The sequence below is a fragment of the Microplitis demolitor genome, chromosome 4, assembly GCF_026212275.2.
Source record: "Microplitis demolitor isolate Queensland-Clemson2020A chromosome 4, iyMicDemo2.1a, whole genome shotgun sequence".
Lineage (NCBI taxonomy): Eukaryota > Metazoa > Arthropoda > Insecta > Hymenoptera > Braconidae > Microplitis > Microplitis demolitor.
In genome coordinates, this window is record NC_068548.1 from 12,860,267 (window position 1) to 12,878,681 (window position 18,415).

At 31.3% G+C, this 18,415-nt stretch overlaps 1 protein-coding gene across 4 annotated transcripts in view; it reads left to right on the top strand.

Annotated features, from left to right (window-relative positions):
* The window catches only part of LOC103571974 (afadin), a 194,357-nt gene that overhangs the window by 32,306 nt on the left and 143,636 nt on the right, over window positions 1-18,415 (top strand). For 3 of the 4 annotated variants that reach the window (XM_053738752.1, XM_053738754.1, XM_053738755.1), the window contains exons 3-4: window positions 5,979-6,171; window positions 12,409-12,687. In XM_053738752.1, coding sequence (XP_053594727.1) covers window positions 5,979-6,171; window positions 12,409-12,687 — 472 coding nt within the window. The remainder of the gene's footprint in view (window positions 1-5,978; window positions 6,172-12,408; window positions 12,688-18,415) is intronic. The other variant, XM_053738753.1, reaches the window with a different exon arrangement.

The window sequence follows — 18,415 nt, forward strand, 5'->3', positions numbered from 1 at the left end:
AACTTTGGATTTTTTTCATTTAACAATTTACTAATTTTTACTGACATCAATTTATTCTCCTCAATTTTTATTTAATTAAATTCTCAATATTTTCTCATCACTTTTTACAGCACTTGGTTATGGAATATACTTTTAGTCCCATTAATTCATATGTATATAATTTTCTTATTAATTATTACCGATTAAATTGTAATAAAATTTTGACTTAAAACTATTCTAATTTCTGGCTCCACGCCGAGAAATTTTTCAGTCTTAGAAATTTATAATTCAAAATTCTGGCCTCTCTGCCGAGAATTCTATTTTGTCCGGAGCGACTTAGAAATGGCGACTGCTCACGAATAACAATTTCTTAATAATTACGAAAATTAATTGTTAATAAATTGTGGCTACTGCCGACAATTTATTTACCTTTACTTTCCCTCGTGGCGTTCCTGCTTTCCTCTCTGTCTCTCACCGCCGATTTCCTCGTTCCTTTTAATTTCTCCCAGCTCTCCTTTTTAAATTTTATTTAATTGCTGTTAGATCTGTGAAAAATTCAATACAAATCAGTTCTTTACCTTAAATTGTATCGGCCTTCTGCCGGATACAAGAAATTCACTCCATTTAATATAATTATTGCTTCAGGAAGGTTCCACGTTAACCTCTCCAGAGCTTGTATAATTACCTTTTTGATTTGCGTGCAGTTTCCTCCCCGTTACAGTGAGGAATTGAGGAGTTAAATTATTTATACACAATAATTATTCAATGCAATTATCAATTTTATTTATCACGTAACAATTATACCCACCGGGCTTTTATAATTTCTTATAATTATTTTATAAACCAACTGAGTCCACCGGACTTTATTACACTGATTAATTAGTCCCCTGGACTTTCTAAATTAACTTATTTAACTGGCCACTGGCCTGATCTCCTGGACCTATCAATAAAATTGTCCCCTGGACTTTATTAATTAACCGATTTAACTGGCCACTGGCCTGATCCCCTGGATCTATATTAAAAAAAATTGGCAACTTGCCAGATCCTCTGGATCTAATTATTTGAACTAATTAATTAAAATTCCCCTGGAATTATTTGTATTTCTTACACACACACACACACACGCGCGCGCGCGCGCACACACACACACACACACACACACAATTTAAATTTTCTTCTTAATAAAAATTTTTACTCTAAAACTTAATTTTAGTGACTATTAAATTTTCCCTTATGTATAACCATTTACTTTAATTCACAAAATTTTTCAGTATTTAATAAATTTTCCAACAAGTGATAGATTTTACTGACTCGACCAACCGACACTATCTTTCTCTACTTCGCGCGTCTCAGTCTATCTCTCTCTAATTCGTGTCTCTCTTTATGCGCGTTCAATTTTCAATTTTCTTTAACGATTTTATTAATTTACTGACATCAATAGTTTACTCAAAGTTAAATAATTAAATCTTAAAATTTCTTATCACTTTTCACAGCACTTGGTTCCGGAATTAAATTTTACAGTCTTATTAATTATTATTTTTCTCTTATTAATTAATATCGATTAAATTATAATATAACAATGATTTAATGACTATTTCAATTTCTGGCTTCCTGCCGAGAAATTTTTCTTTGATTTATAATTGATAATAATTAAAATTCTGGCCTCTCTGCCGAGAATTTCATCCGACGGACCGCGTTGTAAATTTACGAAAGAATTCTGGCTTCTGCCGAGAATCTTATTTATAAGGAACGACCCACAAATATTAATCTATATAAATAAAAATCAATTGCTGTTCGTTAGTCTCGCTGAAACTCGAGAACGGCTGAAACAATTTGGCTAATTTTGGTCTTGAATTATTTGTGGAACTCCAAAAAAGGTTTGAAAGGTGAATAAATATGAGTTTAGTATAGTGCCGGATAGCTCAACTGGTAGAGCACTCGGCGCGATACCGACATGGTCTGGGATCGATTCCCAGTTAGGGCTATCTATATTTTTCTCAATTTATCTATAAATTGTCTTAATGAGGAGGTTTGCATGTTTAGGTTTCCACTATATTAAATTGGTGTATTACCGTACGATGGACGGTGTGGCTCAATAAGTTATAGATCAAATTAAACGGAATATAGTATAGTGCCGGATAGCTCAACTGGTAGAGCACTCGGCGCGATACCGACATGGTCTGGGATCGATTCCTAGTTCGGGCTATCTATATTTTTCTCAATTTATCTATAAATTGTCTTAACGAGAAGGTTTGCATGTTTAGATTTCCACTATATTGAATTGTTTTTTTATATAGTGGAAACCAATTTAATATAGTGGAAACCTAAACATGCAAACCTCAATAAGACAATTATAGATAAATTGAGAAAAATATAGGGGGCGTTCCACGTCAAATCGGACACCATTTAGCTTTTGCGCCTCGTATATTTTTGTAACTTTTATTATAGGTTGAAAGAGGTCTTCATGGTTTTTTTCAAATTTTTTCTCCTAACCATTTTCAAAATATCGAATTTCAAAAAATTTTTTTTTTTCATACGCCTGTAACTTTGCGAAAAGTGGTTTAAATAAAATTTTCAAGGAGACAAAAAATGTTCATTTTTAGACATTTATTCAGTAAAGAATATCAAAAAAGTTTTTTGAACCACGCTTCTATCAAAATTTCAACTTTTTCGCATAAATTGTCGATTTATAAAAAATACGTACTGATCGATTTTCTTCATAATTTTTCACAGCAAACTCTCACCCATTCTTCAACTTTTCCAGCTATGCTCATAATGGGCTAACGATGCGACTATTTTTTTTTTATTTTTTAAATTTCATATTCCATTTTTTTTTTTTTTTTTTTTTTTTTTTTTTTTGAGAAAAATGTCTCAAAATAATTGCATGCTCAGGATTTACTGTTAATAATTATCTGACACACAACTATCATCAAAATTTTCTAATTTTGTTTCCTCAGAAAAATTATTATAAATTAATTAATTATTATTGTTATTTATTGTAATTATTATCTATTAATTAATTAGTACTAATTTTTCTGTGGAAAAAAATTTGAAAATTTTGATAAAAGTTGTGTGTCAGATAATTATTAACAGTAAATCCTAAGCATGCTATTATTTTAAGATAATTTTCTTGAAAAAAAACTGGAATATCAAATTTAAGAAATCTATTAAAAATAGATCCCATCGTTATCCTATTATCAGCATTGCTGGAAAAGTTGTAGAATAGGTGACAGTTTGCTGTGAGAAATTATGAGGAAAATTGATCAGTACGTGTTTTTTGTAAATCGACCATTTATTCTTAAAAGTTAAATTTTCAATAGAAACGTGGTTCTAAAATTTTTTTGATATTTTTTATCGAAAAGATATCTAAAAACAAACATTTTTTGACCTTTTTCAAAATTCTGTTTAAACCAGTTTTCGCAAAGTTACAGGCATTTGAAAGAAGAATCTCTTCCTTTTTCGAATTTCGATACTTCGAAAAGATTGGAGAAAAAAATTTGAAAAAAATCATGGAGGCCTCTCTCAACCTATGCTAATAGATTAAAGAGTTTCAAAAAAATCGGAGGTTCAAAAGCTAAATGGTGTCTGATTTGGCGTGAAATGTCTCATAGATAGCCCGAACTGGGAATATAGCCCAGAGCAAGTCAGTATCGCGCCGAGTGCTCTACCAGTTGAGCTATCCGGGGCTATACTATATTCCGTTCAATTTAATCTTTAACTTATTGAGCCATATCGTCCATCGCACGGTAATATAGCAATTTAATATAGTGGAAACCTAATCATGCAAACATTCTCAATAAGACAATTTATAGATAAATTGAGAAAAATATAGATAGCCCGAACTAGAAATCGAGCCCAGACTATGTCGGTATCTCGCCGAGTGCTCTATCAGTTGAGCTATCCGGCACTATACTATATTCCGTTCAAATTAAATTTATAACTTATTGAGCCACACCGTCCATCGTACGGTAATACACCAATTTTATAGAGTCGAACTCTAAACAGAGTTGATTTTTTTATTTCGCTCTACGATCGATTGAGGCAGTACGAAGCCTGCCGGGTCAGCTAGTCTTTCCATAATTGTATCGGCTTCCTGCCAGATTCAAGAATTACAATTTATTAAAATGATGATAGCTTCTGGAAGGTTCAACTCTAACCTCTCTAAAGCTTATATATTTACCCGAATAATTGACGCACAATTCCTTCGTCAGCTTCGTTCGCCGGTCCGTCCGACTCTGTGTAGAATCACCTCGTGCACTCACTAATAATATCTAAGTCCGCGACCCCTCGGCAATTTTCGTGAGTTTTCCCACTCTCATTAACTTCTAATTAGGGTGGAAGGACGAGCCTCCAAAATTGGCGCTTCCGGGGACCAGTCGATAAACTAGATCACGGGGTTAATCGATTTTTGATAATTAACCAACCGCGGGAAATTCAAAGACAATTTAAATTCAAATCATTTGGATTTATTAATTTTTACCCCGTTACATATTCTAAGGATCCATTTGTTCAAAACAATCATAATTTTCATAAGTGGGAAGGAAATATCGTTCATTTTACTTGTGACATTTAAATAAGCTTTGTATTGGTGTGTATAGTACACTGTAAACTCTAAACTATACTGTCATTACGCACACACTGAAATCTGTTAGTTAACTGCCAGGGGTAAAGTCAGCCTTATATTCAACCTTAAGGGGGTATTCTGGTCTAGAAGCCTAAATTTTAGGTATTCGTCAAAGTAGGATAAAAAAAAATGAAGAACATTTTTACCCTGCATTTTTTTATGTGATTTTTATTGATATTTAAGGAATTTAAAAAAAACATAAAAAAAATTAAAAAATCCTTGAATTACAGGCCGGTGAAGTGCGGACTACAAAAAAAGAGGTGCTCCCTGGTTGACATGATTCCAACCTTTCTAGTGATCTAAATCAAACAAATTTAGAAATTTTTTTATTAGTAAAGATGTCGCTATCGCATGGACCTTGGCCAAGCAAAAAAAATTTTTTTTCACAAAATGGCGTCTACTTAAAAAAAAAAAAATTTTTTTATCCCGTTTTTTTGACCTTTTCGAATTTTTTAAAAATACTTGAAATTAAAATTTTATAAAATCCGAGGTTGGTGCGATAGAAAGATATATAAAAAAGATTTTCACCAAATTTTAAAAGAATCGGTAAGGTAGAACTTGAGATATCATGTCAACCACTTCAAGAAAAGTAGTTTTGAGAAAAACGCGTTTGAAGTTTGAGAAACAATTTCAGTAAAATAACTCAGATAATATTTACTACTCACTTGAGATTAATTGGCAATCCCAGGTCCATATATTGGGCCTTCTTCTTGAAAAGAACGAGTCTTCAAGTCGTCTGGCAACATTTACCGTTCAATGTGTGATTTGCTGCACTCCGCCGGCTTAGCTGCCGCCTCACAAAATCCTATGCATCTCCGAAAATAATTCGAATTTTGAAAAATCCGTTTAAGGGCATATTTTTGAAAGTCTAAACTTTAAAAATATACAAAAAAAAGAAAATCAATTTTTTTAAATTTCTAGACCAGAATACCCCCTTAAGACAAAAATATTCAGGGGTTATTTCATAAACTAGTGTGGAGAAAAAGAAGTCTCCCGTTAACTAACGGATAACTTTAATCGTTCGATGATTACGAGTGAAGAAATCGGCCATTAGTCGACGCATGAAGGTAAATTGTAAAGTAAAAGTACATCCCATAAAATAATAAAAAGTTATTGCATCAACTTTGAATCCTAGTTATTCAGCCAAAGAAATATTTTGAAATTCCGGCTTAAAATCTACGATTTATGAATTTTTTTATCATAGAAAGAGTTCTCAAAACCAGAAAACAAAATATATTGATCAGTACTAAGTTCAATCTAGAGGATGATAATGAGATAAAAAATCGAAATCCTCCAAAGTGCTTTCAATAGATATCTTATTTTATTTCTTTGTTAAGAATTTTTTTTTTAAATTAGAATATTTGTCTTTTCATAGGACCTGGAATTTCATGGAGTCATGCGATTTTATTTTCAAGATAGCGGTCAAAAAGTGGCTACAAAATGTATCAGAGTTGCATCGGATGCTACTAGCCAAGCAGTAATTGAGACTCTAATTGAAAAATTTCGTCCAGATATGCGAATGCTGAGTGTCCCTGAGTATGCACTTTATGAAATTCACGAAAATGGAGGTTTGTATGTTTTATTAGAGTTTTATTTTTATACGTCATTGCAGCCTTGCATATAATTTTTTATTGAATTATCAATTTTATAAGAGTTATGTTTGTGCTATCTAATTTTAATGTCGCTGGATAAGAAAACAAACAATTTTTATGCCATTCATTTTTTTTACTATATTTTTTATTTGTATTCCAAAATCATTTATATATATATATAAATATATATATATATATATATATATATATATATATATATATATATATATATATTTATATTAGGATGATTCATTTAAGACCAACATTTTTTTTTTTCAAGTCCCACTTAAAAATCTTGTAGCATATGAAAAATAAAAAATTCTCACCAAATTTGAGCTCTTAATTTCAATTTTTTGAGGTCTCGCAACAAACTTTTAGTTTTTGCATTTAAATAACATGGGAAAACTTTTTTTTTTCATTTTTTGCGTCCGCATCTCATCTAGAAATTTTTTTCTCGAAATATCGTGCTGACATTCTCATAGTAGACTAAATGCTTTACAAAAAAGTTCGTTGAGTCGAGTTTGTAAGTTCAATATCTTCATCATAATTAACATTGCAAATTGTGATTTTTGTGGAAATTCGATTTAAATGCACTTAGAAACGAAACTATTGGTGATAGACGAAAACTTTAAGTCGCAATTTTGTAGGTTATTTAATGCTTTAAAATAATGTCTTTATGACTATTTCTGTACCACCAATAGTTTAGCCTCAAGACGCTCTTAAAGTTCAATTTTTCCGAAAATATACTTTTTATGAATGTCTAAAAAAACTATTGATGATAAACAAAAAATTTACATGGCAATTTTGTAGATCATTTAATGCTCTGAAATAAAGCCGTCGCGGATATCTTTGTACCACCAATAGTTTAACAGCTAACTCTTAAATTGAAATTTGTTTTTAAAATTCAATTTCAATGTATTTATTACAGTGTATCATTTTATGACAACCTTTTTTTTCAACAGTCTAACAGGATCTATACTTGGAGGAAGGTAAAAAAGATGTCTGTTAAAATAAGAGCCTTAAATATTAATATCGACGATTGTCTCATCCCTATTTTCTATTTCTAATTTAAAGAACATGAGAAAAAGGAAATTTCAAGTTTGGAATTTTATATCTCGGTAATGGCGTACTGTACAAATAAGCCCAGGATACATTTTTGTAGGGAATTGAACGCTCTTCAAAAGAAGTTCCTTATCATTTTTTGATAAATCCATCTCTTCAAAAGTTATTGGAAATTGAAATCAGATTTAGGGTAAATTTCAAGATCTTTTACTTTTCCAGCGAAACAGCTTGAAAACATCAGTGTGAATATATTTTCGAGCTCAAAAATGAAATGCTGTTCTATGCAATTGTTTTTTTTATGATCTTTGCGAGCTCTAACAGGTTAAGTTTTATGCTAAAGTTTGAAAATTTTTAAATTGAGTCATTAAAGAAGAAGCGGTTCTTAAATTTTTATTCCCGATTATATTCAATAAAATAAATATATTGAGGCAGAAATCAATGTCAGTGATCAAAATCAAGATTTAGATGAGTTTTGTTTCAGGTCAGAGCAATAATATATGAAATATCCGAGAAAATGATTAAAAACTGTATAACAGGGCTAAGCTGTTACTCTGGTCGTCCTTAAATTACCTTTTTAAGGGCGCCACTGGAAGTGATAACGGCCTCCCAGAACCGGATCTTAAATCTTCAGGGTCGGTGTAATTTTATTTAATTGTAAGAGAAGGATCAGGAAGGATAACTTATAAATAATTTACTATTTCAATTCGCAAGTTAAACCCTTTATTTTCCAATGACCTAATTAACCTTTATAATTTAACTTCACTAATGACCTTTTATAAACCTTCTATTTTATACCTTTTATAAACCTTATAACTTCTTATATAAACCTTATAACATTCAACCTTATAAACCTTAAACCTTATAACCTTTTGAAACCTTAATTAACCTTATAACCTTTATAACATTAATTGACCTTATAACATTAAACCTTATAACCTTTTGAAACCTTAATTAACCTTATAACCTTTTATTTATTTACCCGCAATAATTTTATTTAATAAAATCAGCCAACTACCTTTGGCGGTTCCACACACTCATACATACAACAGTTAAAAATCGCTTAACCTTCGCGATACTTAATTACTAATATTTTTCCTTAATTTCTTACTTATTTCACTCACACACTCACTCGGTCCCCTGGACTTATTTTACACACACTTAACTTAAATTAATTTTCCGCAATTAATAATTTAATTAATTTAGAGAATTATATAATTATTAATTAATTTATTAATTGATTTTCCTTTCCTATTTTATTGATTACTATTTCTTTTCAATTTCTTATCACTTATTTTATTTCCATAATAACATGACCTTGACTCCGTAATTTAATAACACGTTATTTCAGGTACTTTTATCACCACAATAATTATCCTTATTTTGTTTACGCCTTTTTCTTAATTAATTATAATTTTCCTATTTAATTTACCAACGACTTTGACCAAGGATCTCTCTTATTTTTCCGAGACAATTTTAATTGATTTTATTTATTTTATTAATTTCATTAAATTTTATTCACAATTAATTAATAATTGACTAGCGACTATGACTAGATTCGACAGTTCCGGTGCGCGCGTCACTCGACCCACCTGGAAACTTCTAGAACAATTCCGGCTACCTGCCTGGGAATATTTTTTTTTTTTTTACGCAATGGCTCCGGTTACCTGCCTGGAGTTAATTAATTACTAAAATGTTATAATTATGTCCGAATTTAATTTATTAATTTTTTTTTAAATTAATTTAATTCGCGAGAGTTTTCTTTAGACGCGACGATATTAAACGTATGTTAAGTATTTAATAAAATTTTCCGGCTTCCCGCCTGGAATAAATTTTATAAATACCTCTTCAGTAAAAATCTCCAGATCTTTCCCTCGCCGTGTCTCTGTCCGGGTTTTGTCTTATTAATCTGTCCTTGTAAACGTTTGGTCTTAATTATGGTTTCGTCTCTCTCTCTCTCTATACTCTCCTCTCTCTCTCTCTCTCTCCTTACTCTCCTTCAACCTGTTACAATCAGACGCAATCAGTAATGTTTTACCAGAAAACACCGGCTAACTGCCTGGTATTTGTTATTAATAATTGAGATTTTCATCGCTTGGTTCCACAAAAACTCAAGCTATTAATTAATTAATTACCTGTTATAATTAAATTCGGCGTCTGTCATGATGTTGGTTACGGCGTGACTTAGTCGTTTTCTCCCACGTCTGCTATTCGGACGTCCCGATGGTTAATGCCCGATTCTCGTTCCGGTCCCCGTTTATAATTGCTCGCTCACTCTTGACTATAGTTGTCCTTTTTTCTCCTACTTAACTCTAGGTGGGGTCGACGGTCGAGCAAGTGAAATTTCCATTTCCGGACGACTAGTCGCTACCTACCCGGAATACCCGAAGTGGTAATGTCACATGACCGACAGTGCGCATAATAGATTTTATTTGAATTTACTTGAACGCGGTAAATACGAATTTACCCCGTTACAACTGTGTTTTTAAAATTTTTTTTTGATAATATGATTTAAACTATAGAACAAGTTAGATGACATCGAAAGAAACCATAAAGAGGGAGAGTTGGTATGATTTCAGATACATTTTAGTGTATTATATTATGATTAATCTGGAAAAAATAACATGAAATGTTATTTTTTTAACTTTTCAACGCCGATATCTTTTAAACTAATTAACCGATTTTTAAGTTCAATATGAAGTCGATCTGTCAAGTCGTCTCTGAAAAATAAAAAAAAAACTAAACAGAAAAAATTTTTTTTTTTATAATTCGTAAATATTTTCGAGTCTCCTCGACCCAATGGTCTGAAATTTTCAGGAGAGGTGATGACCAACAAGCTCTTTCGATTTCCGCTTCAACCATCCAAATCGGTTCATTAATTAAAAAAGTATAGAGCGCTCATATACACACACACACACACATACAGACACTCGAACATCATTGTGAAAATTGTCAGAATAGCTTCTTAAGACTTCTAAACGTCGACATTGATGAAAACTCGATTTTCGAAAATCGGGGTGAAAACAATAACTTCCCGAATGTTTTAAAAATAATTTTTAAAAAATTGAGGGTGCACATAACATCTTAAAGTTTCGAATAATTTACAAATATGAATAACTTGATCCGATGCAAAATATATAGTTCGTAAATTCTAACTATTCGCATATTTCTAATGCGTAGTTATGTTTAATCATATTTGATAGTACACTATCTGTTTTTATACTATCTTTGTATCATATATGGCAATATATGAGCATTTATTGTCGTATACAGACATACAGATTTTTCATATAAATTTGATTAGACTATTACAATTACTCATAAACAAGATGTTGTAGTGCAAAAAAAATACAAGAAATTTTTTTGATATTACTAGTAGCATCTTGATGATTATATTTTGCTTTTTCAAGAGTGCAACACTGTCGGTTGCATAGCTAAATCGACTAAGCGTCGGTCTCTCGTACGGAAGGTTTCGGGTTCGAATTCTACTATAGCGGGTACGGTCATTAATAAGTCTAGCGTTTTTTATCTGAGTTAAAAATTTCCAATTCGATTAGGAATTTAATTATTCACATATCTGCATTGCCAAAATAATTAAAAATAAAATAAATTTTTTTTTTTTTAATTTAGTTAAAATTTCTTTACATAGTCATATCAAGTCATATATGACCGTATCAAGCTATGTATGGTCATACATGATCCTACCTGGCCAATTTCCATACATGGCCATGAATGGTCATATACGGACATACATGGTCATGTACGATCGTATATCGGCATATATGGCCATGTCTGGCCAATATCCATACATGGTCATGTATGATTCATTTTTCATGAGCATTATGAGGCGTGCACTTTTGGATTTTTCAAACTTTTTTAACTTCCCGCTAAGATAATTGCTAAATTTTCAAAAATTCGGCAAGTTTTTGGTTTCAGTCCGATTTTTGAAAATCGGATTCCTAAGAGATCTTGACGTTTTGAGGTTCTAGGAAGCTATCCTGACTAATTTCACGATGATGTCCGAGTGTATGTATGTACGTAAGTATGTAAATATCTATAACTTTTGAACGGATGAACCGATTTTGATCGTCGAGGTGTCATTCGACGCGGTTTGTCAATATATTGGAGCTGAAAAAAATTGAGCTTGATCAGGAGGGCTCGTTCAGAGATATTCCAAAAATAAACTTTTTTCAAAAATGTTTTTTTCGGATAACTTTTTACGGGCTCGATAGATTGATTTCAAAATCAACTGGGCTCTGAATCTTCATAAACCGCGCCGAATGCCACCTCAACTATCAAAAGCGGTTAATTCTTTCAAGAGAAACCGTTGTCGAAAGAATTAAAAAAAAAATTTTTTTAGTATTTTCGAAATTTCTCAAAAACGACTCGATAAATAAATTTCAAAATCAGATCAGTTGTAGAACTCAATAAAACGCGTCGATTGCCACCTTAACCGTCTCAATCGGTTTATTCTTTCGAGAGATATCGTTTGAGGAAAAATGGTAAAAAACGTTTTTTTTTTTTTTTCGAAAACAAAGGCATACAAAAATATTTTCGAGCTCGAAAATTGGTATTGAATCTTCTTAAGTGCCTGACCTTTCCCTGATCCGCTATCCTGAGCCGAATCATACGAGAAATGTTAATTGGTGTTTATTAAAGCACTTGGCGCCGAAATTTGAAATAATTTGATCAAGATAAGCCAAATAGTATCTTTGTGTCGCATCAGGTCAGTTACTGAACTGTCGGTGACCCAAAATCCGATTGTAATATATGCATATATATATTCATATTTGTCAACCGATGTCTTAGCCGAGACCTAATTGACTAATTAGGACATATTATAATAAATTTCTTTCAATACTTTCGTGGAAACAACCACAGCAGCTAGATTTTTATTAAATCTACTCGAGTTTTTGATACTTATAAATTGCAAATCATCCCAGATGACAAAAATTTCTGTTAAAGTATGTATATCTTGTAGCATAAACATCTTATTACAATCTTTAATTTTCGCGATCAAACAGATAAATCTATTTTATAGAATGAATTATAATACTTCGCTGCAATAATGTTTATGTAATTATAATGTTTTCTTATTTTTTTTTGTGTCATTTTTGAATTTAAAGTTTGATTTTTATTTTCATTTATCGCCAGAAGAACGAAAATTGAGCCTTGAAGAGAAGCCGTTGTTAGTTCAGCTGAATTGGCATATCGATGATCGAGAAGGTCGATTTTTACTTCGACGAATTGATGATAAAACTAATACGGCAGGAGTAGGTTTTGGAGAAGCCACAAGTTTTCGCAGAAAATTAAGTAAACGAGAACGAAAACAACTGAAAAGACAAGAAAAAATTTGTCGTTTAAAAACTCCTGAGCAGTGTCCTGACTCAACTTTGATCGATAAAAATGGTGTCGCCGAAAAACTTTATGTTGGTATGTATTAATTTAAATAATTTTAAAAAAAATTTATATATTAAAATTTATATATCAAATTATCGCAAGAATATGGTCCACGATTCCTAATTGATTGAAATTGAGGGGCGCAATTTAAATTTCTATAGATGAATACTAAAAAAAAAATGTTTTTTTTTTAATTTATAAAAACGGTGTCTCATTTTGACCATCATAAAACAGATAAACATTCTACCCGTTTAGTTGCTTGATCGAGTAAAAAGTTATCGGGATACAGATATTTAGCTTCGGGCACCCAAGCGGGTCAGTGTAATCGAGCCCATAACATTTTGCCCGATTAGTTGACTGATCGGAGAAAAATTTATCGGGATACAGATATTTAGCCACTTCGGGCGGCCAAGCGGGCTAGTGTAATCGCGTCCATAACATTTTGCCCGATTAGTTTTGTCTGATCGGGTTAATGGGGTTCAGGATATATATTTTTAAACTTAACAGGCTCCCGACAGGGTATAATAAATGAGGTCAGTAGCATTCTCCCTGACTAGTTACCTAACTGGGTTTTCGATAGTTCGGGCAACGAAATCGTCCCTGGTCTGGTACTTTCTCGGGTACATGTCATTGGGCCTTACTTTTACTCTCCGATCGGGTGCTGGTCGACAGTCGGGCGGTTGTCGGACACTTTCTACCAGGGTAGGGGTGTGCGAATATTCGAATTTACGAATTATTCGACACGAATTATTCGATTCGAGTTTCGAATCAAATAGTTCAAACAATTCGAACTATTTGGATAGTTCGAATTATTCGAATAGTTCAAATAATTATCCTTTGCTCTTAAACTAATCGATTTCGATGAGAAAGTTATCCTGTTTGAATTATTTGACTTAATTGGAATTTTTTCTCATAACTCATTACTAAAATAATAAAAATTTGACTGAAAAACCATTGTTGTGAAAAAAAGTGAGATGTAGCCATACTCGGAATGTACAGGTATATTTTTTAGCTTGGTTCGGAAATTCCTTTTGACATAAATTTAACAAGCTTCAATTTCCATTGTTCATCTTGTGGTTTTGATTATTTTCTATTTTTTTTTTTGTTTAATTTTTTAACTTGACAAATTGTAAAAATGTCGACAAGTTTACTGTGAGTATAACTCTGGATACCTTTGAAAACAACAATCGTATATGTATAATTTAACGTATTTATCTTCTAGCTTATTAGTAGATTTTAGAAAAATCTAACTATTGCACTTGTCATAATGGAATTTTCGAAAAATTTTGCTACCTCTAAACTTAGCTCGACAAGCTGAGTCAGAAAATACATTTGGTTTAACAGTTTATATATGTATTTTATGGTGACACGTGTTAATATCCCCGGACAAAATATCCCCGACAAAATATCCAGCGACAAAATATCTCCAGACAAAATATCTCAGGATAAAATATCTTCATGACAAAATAAATGTTGACAAAATATCCTTATCGTTGAATAATTAATGAAGAAATTTGTGAAAAAAGGGCACAATTTTATTGCGAACAGGTGCATTCAGATATTTTTGTATTTACATACACACAGAATGCCTGAAAAAAAGGGCAAGTACTATTACACGCATTTGTGTTAACATATTTTCGTGATTACACACACCCAAAACCTGTAAAAAAAAAGGCACAATACCATATTCCAAACCTGTGTTATTTTTTTTCAAGTTATTTGAAGACATGTTCATATCTTAAAGTTAAATTAAGCCGCGGTAAATTTACTTACACTTTTGCGCTACTAAGTGTTGTATCATAAAACTATTTTTTGATCAGTCTAAATTTGTAGAGGTAATGGACAGATAAAAGTTTATTAACTTAGCTTAGAATTTACGATAATTTGATGTTGAAATTACCTAAAATTTGCTGCCCGAATTTGACGTTAATTTGACAGCAAAATTTGAAAATAATAATTTGCGGTTAATTTTTCTTTAATTTAAAGATAATTTTTAACAAAAAAAAAAAAGTCGGTAGTGTTTATTCTTACCATTTCAGAAGGTAAGCAAATTTATAAATAAAATTGTCTACAATTTAACAGTAAAAAAATACTTAACAATTTTTCACGTCAAATTAACAAGAAATTGATATACTTATTTCTTCCTTATTATCTTGCATTGCTTTTATTAAAAATTTTTGAGTCTATGTAAATTTTTGTAGATATTTTGTCATGAAGATATTTTGTCTGGAGATATTTTGCCGCGGGGATATTATGTGGGGGATATTAACGCAGGTAACCGTATTTTATATGTACGTGTTAGGGTGGGCCAAAGAAAAGAACTAATTTTTTTTTTTTTTAGTTACCGTGAAAATATCGTTAAGGATGATGAAAAAAAATTCTGGTCACGTTTAAGCTCTTAATATTAATATTAGGAGGTGGCGCTTTGTGAGTTTTGATTTCCCATTTAAATAACATGAAAAAAAAAATTTTTTTAGTTTGGACTTTTTTACCTCGGCAATAGCTTATTGTACGAATAATACCAGCATAGATTTTTGTAGAGAATTCAATGCTTTACAAAAAAACTTTCCTGTCATTTTTCGATAAATCTATCTGTTCAAAAGTTATTGGAACTCGAAGTCAAGTTAGAGTAAAGTTCAAGATCTCTTTACTATTCCGGCGAAAATATCGAACTTATTATAAAATGTCATAGAATCTTTTTTGCAGACAATTTTAGTTCCTAAAAATTATCTCTGATAAATTTTTTAAAATTCTGCATTGTTTTCTAGTTATTTCCATTTTAATGCCAAGCTCTTAAAATCGATCAGAACACTATTTTGTTAGGAGCTTGGCATTAAAATAGAAATAATTAAAAAAAAATGGAAATTCAAACAAATTTATTAGAGATAATTTTTAGGAAGTAAAATTGTCTACAAAAAAGATTCTATGACATTTTATGATAAGTTTGATAGTTTCGCCGGAAAAGTAAAAAGACCTCGAAATTTACTCTAACTTGACTTCGAGCTCCAATAACTTTTGAACAGATGAATTTATCGAAAAATGATAAAAGAGTTTTCTGGTAGAGCGTTCAATTCCGATATTGAACTGTAATGGGTCCACTTGCTTAATTAATTAAGTTGTAGCCTTAATTAAACAAGGGTCCACAAATATGTGAAACTTAAGGTGTTTCACAACCTTTGCTCGACTAGTCAGCCTCAGGACAGGATTTTCCCCGTATCGGGCCATGCAGTATAAAATTTAGAAGAGAGAAATTATTATAACTTATACTTATAAGGAAAATTTATTAAGGCAAATTAATTAATTGTTAATTTCATATAAACAAAATAAACTGGCATTTATTAACGACGAAGTCGCCTTACAATTAAATAAATGAGAACGAACAGAAAATAAAGATGACTGATGCAATGTAACTCGACTATTCTAGAATATTTAACAAACGACTCGACTGACAATTCTAATTATTACTGACTCTACTGGTTTAATTAGTTTTAATAAAATTACAAATGACTCGACTATTTTTAATTAATACTTTACAAATGATTTAACCAATAAGAACAACTCCACTCATTTCAAACTTTATCAACTTCAACTATTACGGCGCTTCAACTTCTTCCAGATCTAATTCTCTAACCGTTCTCCAACAAATCCAAATCTCCAAATCCAACTCCGCAACAAATTCACACGTTCCAATGATTATAAGTAACTAAATAAAATAAGCTTCTCCAACCGAGGGCTTATAAGTTCTTAGCTACAAAACGGCGTATATCAAAGTACTCGATGTTGTAGTAGTAGTAGTAATAATGTAGTAGCGGTTCGGGAAAAGATGTCCGTCGCTGATGCGTGCCAGTAACCAAGAGGCCGATCGCTTGCAACCTCGGAGCCTTATACCCATCACCCGCAGGCTAGCCAACGTCTAAAAACAAGAGCTTCGTCGACACTTGACGGGAGCGACCCCAATGATAAGTAGGAGGTTACTTTAGCGGAGGTCGCTTCAGCTTTTGGCGCAAGTCGATTTCAAATTTAAAACAAAATATAAAACTCTACCCCATTACAGAACAATACGAATTATGCCTTTGACGAACAATTCGAGTTGAACAATGAATAATTATTGCGTGAGTAATAATCCGATTAGTTTTGTGAACAAATAACCGCCTTTGACGAGAGGAAGGTGTCCAATGTGGTGCATAAAATTCCTTGTGACTGTGGACGGTTGTTCATAGGCCAGAAAAGTTAGTACTTGGGCAATAGGATATATCAACACCTTTATAGTTGCCGTAATGCTGATAGGATGAAGGAAAAAACAGCCTTGTGTATACATCATGTTGATACTGGACATAAGTTTGATTTTGATAAGGTGAAAATACTTGACAGAGAGTGGATAAAATTTAAACTTGGTTTAAATGAGATGATTTTTATATCGATGAATAACACAGTGAATTTTAGGACTGATGTAGAAAATTTGAGTAATATTTATTCTAATCTGCTATATAAGTTCAAATGACACTGTAACCAACATAGAAATTAGGTTGGTATTGTATTATCATATAGAGTAATTCAGACTATAGTAAATTAGCATACTTGATACTATACAGTATATAGACGCATAGGTGACAAGCACACGACACATGTTGATTTTTAGTTGAAAAAAATTTTTTTTTTATATTGTTTTTTATAATAACCATTTAAGTCGTATAAAGAAAGTGATTAATTATTATCTATACAAATAACAATTATATCAACTGTATGTGTCATGTCAAATAATTTTTTTAAGAGTCTTATGACAAGCCGAATGGCTAACCTAACTGAAAGTAATGCTATATATATTGTTTAGAAAGTTGTGTTAAGTAACTAATTTATTTCAAGGTATGGTGTCATTAATTTATTGATTGTATGTAAAATTTTTTTGTAAAAGATTTTATATTATATTATATATGCCTGTTATTAGATGCCTGAGGAAGTCACGATACGTGACGAAAGGTTGCTGAATTGAAAAATAAAATTAACATAACAAGTATTTAATATTGATCTGTAAAAACCTGACCCACTTTAATTAGAATAAAATAATAATCGACCGGCAGTTGGATTCGAACCCGAGTCCTTTTGAGTGTGAAGTGTCCGACACCTTGAAGCAGCCTAAACTTTAGGTTGTTTTTAAGATCCATGTAAACGATTTGAATAAACAGTCATAAGTCACGAAAGCGTTTCTTGCGGAAGACGCAGTTACTATTTACAAATTACAATGTAACATCGTATTTTTTATAGCTTCCATTGTATTATAACAGAGGCAATACTTTAATATTTATTTTATTCAAAAGTAAATAGAAATATTAAATATACGAATAAATATAGTTTTTAAAGTGTAGTTTTTATTTATTTTTTTTTAAGATGTTAAATTGTAATTGCTGAAGTAATTTTTAATCCTTAAAGTCTTTGTTAAAATTACGATGTTAAATAGTAAAAAGTATAACCGACATCGTAAATTTTAGTAGAATTTTCTTTCCGTCTACAATTTACTAGCAAATAATGTCACTGAGAGGTCACGATTATGTAGCCCCAGTGTAAAATTTTTATTTTTTCATGATGTTTGTTATGTCATTTTGACATTAGTAAAATCACAATGGAGTCAGTTAAAAGTCATTTTATAAGTAAGCTATTTCTTAATAATTTAACATCAATATAACATCATTGTTATGTAATCTTGATGTATGATATGTCAAAATGATGTCACTTATACGTCATACTTACGTCATAATTATTCCGT